Source organism: Trichomycterus rosablanca, chromosome 12 (assembly GCF_030014385.1).
Source record: "Trichomycterus rosablanca isolate fTriRos1 chromosome 12, fTriRos1.hap1, whole genome shotgun sequence".
NCBI classification, from domain to species: domain Eukaryota; kingdom Metazoa; phylum Chordata; class Actinopteri; order Siluriformes; family Trichomycteridae; genus Trichomycterus; species Trichomycterus rosablanca.
The window spans coordinates 833,585-846,414 of NC_085999.1; the positions used below are offsets into that span (position 1 = coordinate 833,585).

General features: G+C 43.5%; 1 protein-coding gene across 1 annotated transcript; it reads left to right on the top strand.

Moving 5' to 3' along the window:
* Window positions 1-2,505: 2,505 nt before the first annotated feature.
* marchf4b (membrane associated ring-CH-type finger 4b) lies at window positions 2,506-11,694 on the top strand. Its single transcript, XM_063006432.1, has 5 exons — window positions 2,506-2,772; window positions 8,413-8,568; window positions 9,525-9,717; window positions 11,052-11,423; window positions 11,526-11,694. The coding sequence occupies exons 1-5, from the start codon at window positions 2,506-2,508 to the stop codon at window positions 11,558-11,560; spliced, it is 1,023 nt and encodes a 340-aa protein (XP_062862502.1). The 3' UTR covers window positions 11,561-11,694.
* Window positions 11,695-12,830: the final 1,136 nt, after the last annotated feature.

Here is a 12,830-nt window from a genome sequence, read left to right on the forward strand (position 1 = left end):
TTTTTTATTTTTTTTATTTTTACTGAACCCGCCATCCTGTGCAGGGTCGCGGTGGGTCTGGTGCCACTCAGAAAACAATAACAGCTAGGCAGGATACACCCTTGACAGTGCATCTATACAAACAAGGCACTGCATACTCAGGTTCCCTGACCAGTTTAGAACACTCCGTAAACATTCTGTATATTTTGGGGTGGTATGTGGTAGGAAACCAGATTACTCAGGAAAACCCACACTGTAAGAACATGCAAAACTCCTCACAGGCAGTGACCAGGGAACAGGCCCATCAGGGCCCGTGTTTGTGTGTCACCCCACTTAACGTCCCCACGATGCTGCCACTATATAACAAATGAAAGGAGTTATGTAGAAATGTCAGCATTTCCCTAATATAATGGGAGTTATACATGTCTAACATGTTTTCTTTACAATTCCTCAAGTCTGTTTGAATTTGTGCCAAAAGTGTTAAATTGTGTTACGGTCAGTACTCAGTGCAGGTCAGGGAAGCTCCTTATAACACCAAAATTGCCAAATCGTTTCTTCATAGACTTGAAATGTTTTTTTTTTTTCTTTAATGGGGGCTTGTTTTTCACCACTCACACTGATGCTTGGCATTGCACATTGTCAGCTTAGGCTTGTGTCTGTCTATTTCCTCGGCTGCTCCCATTCGTGATCCACATTATTGATCTGGCACAGTTTTTACCCCGGATGCCCTTCCTGACACGACCCTCCCTATTTATCTGGGCCTGGGACCGGCACTACAATGCACTGGTTTATGCATCCTAGCGGCTGGGTACCTATAGGACAATTCAGTGTCTCCAATTAGCCTGTCTGCATTTTTTTGGACTGTGGCAACCGGAGCACCCGGAGGAAACCCACGCAGACACGGAGAGAACATGCAAACTCCGCACAGAAAGGACCCGGATCGCCCCACCTGGGGATCAAACCCAGGCCCTTCTTGCTGTGAGGTGACAGTGCTACCCACTTAGCCACCGTGCCTTAGGCTTGTGTAATTATTATTATTGTTAACAATTTAAATATTATTAATATAACTAACACTAATAACCATATTGATAATCAATAACATTAATAATATTTATTTATTTATTGTCTGATAATTCATTATTTTATTATTTTACCATCGTTTTATCCTATTCAAGGTTTTGGTGGATACAATTCACTTGGTAAAAGGTAGGAAACACCCTGGGAGGGAGAACATGCAAACTCCTCACAGAAAGGGCCAGGACCACTTCCCCTGTGATTCAAACCCAGGACCTTTCATTATAATTATATTATTATTATTATTATTATTACTATTAATAATATTATTATTATTAATAATAATAATAATAATAATAGTAACAATAACAATAATAATAATTTTACAATAATATTTTTTTATTAATAATTTTTTATTATTATTATCAATAACAATAATAATTCTATTATTCATTTTTATTCTTTTTATTAATAATAACAACAGCAATAATGATAATAATAATAATTTTACAATACTAATATTTTTTTTTACTTAATTATTATTAATAATAATAATAACAATAACAACAGCAAAAAAAAATTATTATTATTATTTTTATTTATTTTATTTCTTTATTTTTTTTGCTGACCCCCTCTTGCCTCACGCAGGTCGGTGTGATGTGCTTGTTGCTCGGGCTCTGTCCCGGTAAATCGCGGTGGTGCTGAATCTGCAGCAGCTCCGCTCGGACCGCAGAACTACCACCCACCCCCTCCCACCTCCCCAGCCGGCGACACTCTCCCCCATTTACCGGAGCCAGTGTGCTGTGTAATGACGCGGATCCTGCAGAGCTGCTGTGCTCGGATTATAAATCTCACTGATGTACTGAGACCCCCGCGCACAGGAGAGAGTCGGTGAGGGACCGGAACCTGGACCAGGACTGACTGGAGATGTGCAGGAGCTCGGGGGTGCAGGCGAAGGTGCATGTGCACGTCGTGATCCGTGCATTTCATTAATGTTGGTGAGGAGCATTAACAGGAGAAGTGCTCAAAACTGCAGTTCAGCCTGTGAGGAGGAGACTGGAGTCGGGATGCCAGGCTGATCTGAGCTGAGTGATCGTGTCCATGTATTAACTGCATTTTTACTTGGATTTTAGTGCATAAGTGACATCCAGACTGCAAGAAACATGACGCGTAAAACCTAGATAATGGTAATTGATTTAATTTATAGGGGACGTGAGTATATCTCAGTACTATTGGTGGATCAGGTGAGTACATAAAGGAACTGGATCTTATTCTGACAGAGGTCTGATATGAGATGCTTTGCTTCATGGAGCCACTGAATGAATGAATGAAGCCAAGTACTGGAGGACCATCAGTGCAGAAAGTTCCCATTTCAGCAGCGTTCGGATCCCAGTGCGCATTCCCACAACGGAACCGGGATTAAACGCGTCGTTTGACGGGTGAAGAGAAGTGCCCGGTGGTGCCTGGACAGCTGCCCCGGTGTATTTTGGTGTGTATTTGGGGGGGAGAGGGATGCAGTGCGGCATGCTGAAGGGTCGGTGCTGCGTTCTGTTCCGGGACCTGCAGGTGATGCTGCTCAGTAACAATAACAACAGCACCGGTGATCAGAACGGTAACCGGTATCTGCAAACCGAATCCCAGAGGCTTCAGCCCGAGGACCCGGTGCTGGAGATCCCGGTCGCGGAGCTCTCCAAAGAGAAACGGGACGATCGCTTCTCCTTCATCAGCTACGCCGAGGGGACACCGGTGTGCAGGATCTGCTTCCAAGGACCAGAGCAGGTATGCAATTCTATTTTGCATTATTATTTTAGTTTTATTAAACTGGCATCTCACAGCAAGAAGGTCCAGGGTTCGATCCCCAGGTGGAGCAACTCGGGTCCTTTCTGTTTGGAGTTTGCATGTTCTCCTCTGTTCTCTGGGCTCTCCCACAGTACAAAGACGTGCAAGTGAGGTAAATTGGAGATACAAAATTGTCCATGACTGTGTTTTACACTTTGGTTCCACTCATGACAGGAACGGTAGTTACTCATTACACAAGATTCATCAGTTCAGGTTTAATATCAAACACAGTCATGAACTATTTAGTGTCTCCAGTTCACCTCACTTGCACGTCTTTGGACTGTGGGAGGAAACCGGAGCTCCCGGAGGAAACCCACACAGACACGGGGAGAACATGCAAACTCCACACAGAAAGGACCCGAAGCACCCCACCTGTACCACCGTGCCACCCCTGGTCTGTCAATAATCCATGGAACTAATCTTTATCTTTAGCTGAATGGGGCTAAAAAAAAATGATCCTGTGTGTGTGTGTGTGTGTGTGTGTGTGTGTGTGTGTGTGTGTGTGTGTGTGTGTGTGTGTGTGTGTGTGTTCCTGAATTTACCCAGTAATTTAAAGTATTTAGACCCCTGGACTTTTTGCACACTTTACTGTGTTGTGGACCTGAATACTTACTGAATCCTCTGTAGCTGTGACTAGTTAGTTCAGTTAGTAGTTTTGTTAATGTGACTAGTTAGTTCAGTTAGTAGTTTTGTTAATGTGACTAGTTAGTTCAGTTAGTAGTTTTGGTAAAGTACTCTAATAACAAAGTAACAGCTATGTAAAAGTGGTCTCCTGGCCAAGATTTGCACACCATGTCAAAAGATCCGTCACTTTATGCTGAAAGGAAATTGGTCCGTATGGTCAGATCTAGTCTGCTGTTAAATACAAGCTGCTGGAACACAGGGGTCACTGTCCACAGCAGAGCAAGCTTTACACCCTCCAAGTGTAGAGGCTGCCTTGTGCAAAACAAAGCCCCCGGTCATGCTTTTTCTTTGTTCATGTGACACCCAGTTTGGGGGCCCATTTATTGACCAACAGTTGCTTTTAGGCTTCAGTTAACAGTTAACTTAACTGCACACACACACACACACACACACACACACACACACACACACTGATCTTTGTGTATATTACATTTACATTTTCAGCAATTAGGAGACGCTTCTATCAAATTCGACTTACAGCACTGTGACGGTATACAGTCTAAGCAGTTGAGGGTTAAGGGCCTTGCTCAAGGGTCCAACAGTGGCAACCTGGCAGTGATGGGGCTTAAACCAGTGACCTTTATATTACAACTGCCCTAAAAAAGCACCACTAACCAGTATTCGAACCCCCGCTTACATAATTGAGTAACACCGTTTTACAAAGCAGCGCACCATATTCACACGTTTCACCGGGTCATGGGCGACCAAGGTTTATTGATGCCCATGTGGTCCGATCCAACAGACGAGCTCCTGTAGCACAAACTGCTGAAGAAGTTCATGCTGGTTCTGATAGAAAGGTGTCAGAATAAACAGAGCATCACAGTTTGTTGCGTATGAGGCTGTATAGCTGCAGACCAGTCAGGGTGCCCATGCTGACCCCTGTCCACCCCCGAAAGCGCCAACAATGGGCACGTGAGCATCGGAACTGGACCTGGAACAATGGAAGAAGGTGGCCTGGTGTGATGAATTATTATTTTATTATAATTCTGGAGGAGTGTATCTGAGATCAGTCAGCTGTGTAACACGGTGTGCAGTACAGTATCATTACTGCCAGCTCTGTTACCTGATCATAGGCTTCACATGTACAAAACAGGGAACCTGATCCTGTTAGGCAGGGGAGGACACACGGGACGGTTCGGCGGATGAGCTGCTGAGAAAGGAGACGCTTTCATACAGCGAGAAGTGAAGCGGCTTTAATACCCACGATTCTTCAGAACCAGAAATCAAAATGCGCTCACGATTCAAAGCTTTGACGACTGATTTATGCACACGATCGTAAATCAGGAGTTCGTCCTGTTAACGTTGCACGCTGATGTTTCGTTAAGCACACGAGCAGGGCGGGTGTGTGGTGCACGACTGTAAACCGATCCTTTCCTTCCGTCTCCTCCAGTTACAAGTTTGGAACCTGAAGAACCTGGGACGTGTCGTTTAGGAGGCTCAGCAGATACAAACACATTACAGCGCTGTTATAGATACAGAGTAATAACTCAGATATTGTGAATGTGCTGGTGCTGCTGGTGTGGTGATAGTGATACAGAGCCGAACAAATTTACTCCCGAAGATAAATTGATGACTTTAGGAAAAATTCAGAGGTGATGCCGACACGCGCTGGTTCTGCTGATTTGATATTTGCACCAGTGGGGACGGTGATGATCGTTCTGTTTCTAAAAAACACTCAGTGATCCTCACGCTTTAGACACGAGATGATTGTCATCTTATTTATATCATTTATTTATTTTTTAAATGCATTTTCTTCCCAATCCACTACTGCTGCAGATTAACACACACACCCTCCGACACGTGTGTAGTACAGACCGCTTCTTTTCACCTGCACCAGACAGGTTCAAACGGAGATCCGTATCATGCACGGAGAGTCACGCACCGATCTCCATTATCCTGTGCATCAGCCAGCAAAGGGCAAAGTCTGAGCATCCCTACGGTCCTCCCACTCTCAGACAAGCCTGCCATCGTCCATATAGGCGATATAGGTTTTACTGCTGCACCACCCAGCAGCGGTGGGTCTGATTCACTGGGCGAAAGTCAGGACACACCTCAGACGGGTCACCAGTCCATTACAGGGCAAACACACTCACACACACACACCTAGGGGGACTTTAGTATCTCCAGTTGTCCTGACTGCATGTCTTTGTACTGTGGGAGGAAACTGGAGCACCCGACGGAAACCCTTACAGACACAGGGAGAACATTCAAACTTCACACAGAACCCTGCGTCTTTCCTGATACCACCTGGGAATCAAACCCTGGACCTTCTGGCTGTGAGCCGACAGTGCTCCCTTAATTGGTATATTTATTACAGCTGAATATTTTTGATTGCGACTGTAAGAAATCAAAAGTATGTTGTCTGCATTCCGGTTTTTGTAACAGCACTGCTGCATTTACTCCAGAGCTAGGATAAATGTCCTGGACCGTGCCCTCTGCCCTCTGCCCTGTGCCCTCCACGCCAAGCAGAAACGTATGAATAGATTTCAGCTCGGCGCTCTGGGCTCTTCTCTGTTCCTGCAGAGCACATTTGTGAGCTTTTCCGAGCCCGAGGCGTCGGTTCCTGATATACAGAATCTCTCCGCTCGTCTGTGACAGACGTGATTAATATTCCTCCTGGAGGCGGGTGGGACGGCGCTCCAGCCTCAGACTGATTTACAGGCTATATTATATTTTACTGTAATCACATGTTTATTGATTTTGTTAGTATATCGAGACCCGCAGTTCATTAGACCGAGCGCATTTCGATCCGCCGCTGAACATCTCCAGCTCCAGCACTTCATTACGCAGTACAGACGAAGCTCCTGCACCGCTCTGTAATTAAGAGTATTGATCTCTTCACTTATTAACATAACACGCTCACTCTGTGACCCCGGGTCACCCCACGCCCACCAGCGCATTAATATTCATGTGAGGACTTCAGCTTAATTATACCAGCGTGTGGTACACCGTCAGCACTGCACGTCACCTTAACGTCCAGCAAATCTGTTCATACGCCTCACAACACAAGTGATCGATCAAAAATCGATCTAATAACTTAATCTGATGAGAAAAACACGAATCAGAATACAAAGATACAACCACCCCAAAGGCACTAAACATATTTTATAGCTCAGCTCAGTCGATCATGGTTGAGTTATAAAAATACAATCATACAGACACACTGCCTCGGTTTAAAACCACACCAAACGTACTTTCATTCACCCCATAAGAAGTTCCACTGGGAAACCACTGGGACGCAGAGTACCAAACCATTGCAGGACTTTAGCCAACCCCCCCTTCCTCAGACACAGCTAATCATGTCTGTGTACACGCTCGTCCAGCCGATAGTACTGCTGAGATCCAGGTTTAAACCTCATAGTTGTTATTATTATTAATATTAATATTATTATTATCATTTTATTATTATTATTATTATTACTATTATTGTTATTATTATTATTATTTTTATTAGTATTATTATTGTTATTATTATTATTAATATAATTTTTTATTATTATTTATTATTATTATTATTATTATTTACTATTATTGTTGTTATTATTGTTATTATTTTATTATTATTATTATTACTATTATTATTATAATTTTTATTAGTTTTATTATTATAATTATTGTTATTATTATTATTAATATTATTATTATTATTATCATTTTATTATTATTATTATTACTATTATTGTTATTATTATTATTATTATTTTTATTAGTATTATTGTTTTTATTATTATTATTATTATTTTTTTTTTTTTTATTATTATTATTATTATTATTACTATTATTGGTATTATTTTTATTATTATTGTTATTATTATTATTATTATTTTTTTATTTATTATTATTATTTTTTTTTTTTTTTTTTTTATCATTTTTATTAATAATATTATAATTATTATTATTTTAATTATTATTATTATCATTATTATATCAGTATGAATGTAATTATTATTTTCAATCAGTATCATTATTACTAGTTTCATTGTACTTATATTCTTATTACATCATTAATCCTGTTATTATTATTAATTATCAGAATCAGAATCAGAATCAGCTTTATTCGCCAAGTATGTTTACACACTCAAGGAATGTGTTTCCGGTGAAGAAATCAGTAAATAATCCACTTTTACACTTTTCAGTGTTGGTCTGATGTGCTCAGGTTTATTTTCCTGAAGATCTTATTTGTTGGAGCTCAGTGTGTTTCCACAGACCGTTAGTATGTGGACACCTGACCACGTGCATTCATCGAGTACAATTAACGTTCCAATTCATCCCAAGGTTCCACTGAAGTTTCTTTACTCCACACTAATCAAGCTGTACAGACGTTACTCACTACACAGGGGCACAGTAGTGCTGAATGGGAAATGGACATGTCCAAAAATAATTGTTTTAAACTGTTGACCAGTGCAGCTTTATAGTGCTGTGAATCTTTCATTCCTTATTAGAGAGATTTTCATCTTCCATGTGAGATATGAACTATCTCAGATCAGGAACATGAGACTGTAGAATCATGACGTGAAGGTAGATTTAGGTTGGGCGTCTGGCCGGACTCCCTCTCTCCCTCTGGGCTGCCTTGTTCTGATTGGTCAGTTTGGTTCTCCTCATGTCCTCCTGCCATGGTTCTCCCACCGCGTCCATCTGCACTCGGGTCTGTTCCTGCCCTCCTTCTCTCTGCCCATGTTCGCCCGCCGCCAAAACTCAGGTTCTCAGGTGTCACCGCATGATCCGTCACGTCTGTTTGCTTTAAAGATGCTGGAATGTGCAGAAAAATGAGCATCTGACCTCAGATAACACGTAAACACATAATATTAATATGCTCGTTTTTGTAGTCGAGCGTTCAGACCTGTACCGTTCTCTTGCTGTACCCTCACGTCGCCCCTCTGTTCGTCTGTGTTTCAGGGCGAGCTGCTGAGCCCGTGTCGCTGCAGCGGTTCGGTCCGCAGCACCCACCAGCCCTGTCTCATCAAGTGGGTCAGCGAGCGAGGATCGTGGACGTGCGAGCTGTGCTACTACAAGTACCAGGTCATCGCCATCAGCACCAAGAACCCCCTGCAGGTGAACCCATACCCCCATATCACCCCATACCCCTCATATCACCCCATACCCCCCATACCCCTCAAATCACCCCATACCCCTCATATCACCCCATACCCCTCATATCACCCCATACCCCTCAAATCACCCCATACCCCCCATATCACCCCATACCCCCCATACCCCTCATATCACCCCATACCCCCCATACCCCTCATATCAACCCATACCCCCATATCACCCCATACCCCTCATATCACTCCATACCCCTCATATCACCCCATACCCCCATACCACCCCATACCCCCCATATCACCCCATACCCCCCATATCACCCCATACCCTCATATCACCCCATACCCTCAACCAAACCCTATAATGTGCAAGCAGGAGAGACAATATGAGACGATATTAATAAGCAATGAGAATTACATGGTCAAAAGTATCTGGACGCCCCTTCTGATGACTGAATGTATGCGTTTCAGCCACTGGAATTGCAAACAGGTGTAATAAATCAATAATTTAAGGAGTCACATGCTTACAACTTTGCAGCAACAGTTTAGGGAAGGCCCGTTCCTGTTCCAGCATGAGCGAGCTGACCTCAGACCACTCGACAGTGCCCAGCCAGACAAATCAGCTCTTTTGTACTACTGAATGGGCACAAATTCCCACAGACATACCTCAAAGTCTTGTGAGAAGCCTTTATAGTGGCCTCTATTTTACATTTACATTTTCAGCATTTAGTGACGCTTTTATCCAAAGTGACTTACAGCAAGCAATTGAGGGTTAAGGGCCTTGCTCAAGGGCCCAACAGTGGCAACCTGGCAGTTCTCATGGTCCGTCAGAGCTCATGGTCGGGTGTCCGAATACTTTTGATCATTTACTGTATTTATTTCTTGTATCTAAAATCAAATTAAAATAAAATCTGATCAGTCGTTATTGTTGTTGTTGTTGCCGTTTTCTCCTGTGTTTTGAAGTGGCAGTCCATCTCGCTGACCGTTATAGAGAAGGTTCAGATCGCAGCCGCCATCCTGGGTTCCTTGTTTCTGATCGCCAGCATATCGTGGCTGGTCTGGTCCTCGTTCAGTCCGTCTGCCAAGTGGCAGCGCCAGGACCTGCTCTTTCAGATCTGCTACGGCATGTACGGCTTCATGGACGTGGTGTGTATCGGTGAGTAAATACGGTACATACGCCTCAGTACAGACGATTCTAATCAGACCTGGAGCTCATCATCAGATTATTTAGATGTCACCGCAGTTTTAGCTTACTACGCTCACACACTTAGTCTCTGTTCTGGTTATAAGAGCTCTGTACTGGTTATAAGAGCTCTGTACTGGTTATAAGCGCTCTGTACTGGTTATAAGTGTCTCTGTTCTGGTTATAAGTGTCTCTGTTCTGGTTATAAGCGCTCTGTACTGGTTATAAGCGCTCTGTACTGGTTATAAGAGCTCTGTACTTGTTATAAGTGCTCTGTACTGGTTATAAGAGCTCTGTACTGGTTATAATCGCTCTGTACTGGTTATAATCGCTCTGTACTGGTTATAATCGCTCTGTACTGGTTATAAGAGCTCTATTCTGGTTATAAGAGCTCTGTACTTGTTATAAGTGCTCTGTACTTGGTATAAGTGTCTCTGTTCTGGTTATAAGCGCTCTGTACTTGTTATAAGAGCTCTGTTCTGGTTATAAGAGCTCTGTACTGGTTATAATCGCTCTGTACTGGTTATAAGAGCTCTGTACTGGTTATAAGCGCTCTGTACTTGTTATAAGTGTCTCTGTACTGGTTATAAGAGCTCTGTTCTGGTTATAAGTGCTCTGTACTTGTTATAAGAGCTCTGTTCTGGTTATAAGAGCTCTGTACTGGTTATAATCGCTCTGTACTGGTTATAAGAGCTCTGTACTTGTTATAAGTGTCTCTGTTCTGGTTATAAGTGTCTCTGTTCTGGTTATAAGCGCTCTGTACTTGTTATAAGAGCTCTGTTCTGGTTATAAGAGCTCTGTACTGGTTATAATCGCTCTGTACTGGTTATAAGAGCTCTGTACTGGTTATAAGCGCTCTGTACTTGTTATAAGTGTCTCTGTTCTGGTTATAAGTGCTCTGTTCTGGTTATAAGTGCTCTGTTCTGGTTATAAGTGCTCTGTTCTGGTTATAAGCGCTCTGTACTGGTTATAAGTGTCTCTGTTCTGGTTATAAGTGCTCTGTTCTGGTTATAAGTGCTCTGTTCTGGTTATAAGCGCTCTGTACTGGTTATAAGAGCTCTGTACTGGTTATAAGAGCTCTGTACTGGTTATAAGAGCTCTGTACTGGTTATAAGTGCTCTGTTCTGGTTATAAGCGCTCTGTACTGGTTATAAGAGCTCTGTACTGGTTATAAGAGCTCTGTACTGGTTATAAGCGCTCTGTACTGGTTATAAGTGCTCTGTACTGGTTATAATCGCTCTGTACTGGTTATAAGAAGAATATGTATAAAATATCTCACCTGCTGATCTATCCCGTCTCCTCCTCAGCTCTGATCGTCCACGAGGGCCCGTCGGTGTTCCGCATCTTCAACCGCTGGCAGGCGGTGAACCAGAAGTGGAAAGTTCTGAACTACGATAAGAAGAGAGACAGCGAGGAGCCGAAATCCAGCGAGGGCGAGTGGACTCTGTCCCTGCTCCACCGGCAGGAGCGGGCGGGGGCGGGTATATCCCCGTCCACCTCCTCCATTATAGCCGCCGCAGCGGCCGCGGGCACGCCGGACGATCTCGGGGCGGAGGACTCGACGTACGCGGACTGCAGCGAGGCCGCGCCCAGCGACCACCACTGTCCTTATAACTTTTTTCATCTGCTCACCCATTTACGACCACACGAACTGCGCAACAGCCAACCTGGCAATGCCAACGCCAGCGCCAACCCCAACCCCAACCCTAACGCCAGCACCAACACCAACACCAATCCTAACGCCAGCACCAACACCAACACCAACACCAGCAGCCACCAGCCCAGAGAACTGGTCATGAGAGTGACCACCGTGTGACAGACATGGACAAAATGCCTTACCGTCGAGGACTCGCACTAACGGAGCACGTCTGCACCCCGTGTGAGGGGTCAAAGCACAACCAAGATCGTTTGATGTTTGTTTATGGGATTTTTTTCTTTAGTTTGAATAAAGTGAGGCAATAAGAATGTGGACGGTACGTCCGAGTCCACGTGTCGTAACTGGGTGCTTATTCTTAGTACCCACGGAAACAAGACAGAGGAGTTTGTACTGACCGTTCTGGAACAGCGTCGTTTTCCAGCCTCTTCCACAATGTCGTCATCGTCTGTCCATCCACGTTCTTTCATTTTTCGGCTGCTCCCGAGTATTTTTAGGAGTCGCTGCAGCAGATCTGATCCTAATACCAGACACGGTACAGTTTTTACTCCGAATCACCTTCCTGACGCAACTCTATTTCTATCCAGGTTTGGGACCTGCACTGAGAGCACTGACAAGTGCACCTACCAACACGTAGGCTGATTCAGCCAATCAAAAATTAGCCAATCACATCTATGCAGACGCTCAACCGGCCGATAGCTGTTCACCTAAAGGGTTTTTGGCTCCCACTAGAGGTCACTGTGGAACTGAAATTTAAATGTTTGCTTGGAATAAAAAGTTATTATTTATTATATTAAGTTTTTGATATGAATCGCCATAAAGTGTCCGATGTTTCCAGATGTTTCCCGTTTCCGGTTCTCCAGATCACATTTGACTGAAAAGCAAATAAACGTTAAATAAGCCGCTGAAATTATTCAGTCATGTTACTTTTTTATATCTGAGGGTCTGAGTTTCTGTAGATGTGACCGAAAGTATGTGGACACCTGATTATTACCAGTTTTGACATCCCACTCCAAAACCAGCAGCAATAGATATTGAGTTGCTTCCCGCACATCATTTTGGTACAGTCCTGTGGGAATTTGTACTTGTTTAGCCAAAACGGTATTCATGAGTATTCATAAGTTCGGACACATGTATAATTAGAAGACACGACCTACTAATGACAAGTGGGATAACGGAGATCGGTGCGTGACTCTCCGTGCGCGATACGGATCTCAGTATGAACCCTGGTGCAGGTGAAAAGAAGCGGTCTATAACGCACACATGTCGGAGGGGGCGTGTGTTAGTCACGGTGCTCCTCGATCAGGAGTGGAGGTCTGCAGCAGTAGAGGGGAAACTGGATATGACTAAATTGGATTGTGGATTGTATCCACACATTAGGAAACAAAATGACACGGGACTATTTAGTCCAGGAAGCTGAAAATTCAGTAAA

Bases quoted from the DNA above. Each gene is read 5' to 3' on its own strand.
- marchf4b (XM_063006432.1), top strand. From the start codon at position 2,506: ATGCAGTGCGGCATGCTGAAGGGTCGGTGCTGCGTTCTGTTCCGGGAC. The intron at 8,569-9,524 runs GTGAACCCATAC...TGTGTTTTGAAG, and splicing joins GCACCAAGAACCCCCTGCAG to TGGCAGTCCATCTCGCTGAC. The intron at 9,718-11,051 runs GTGAGTAAATAC...TCTCCTCCTCAG, and splicing joins CATGGACGTGGTGTGTATCG to CTCTGATCGTCCACGAGGGC.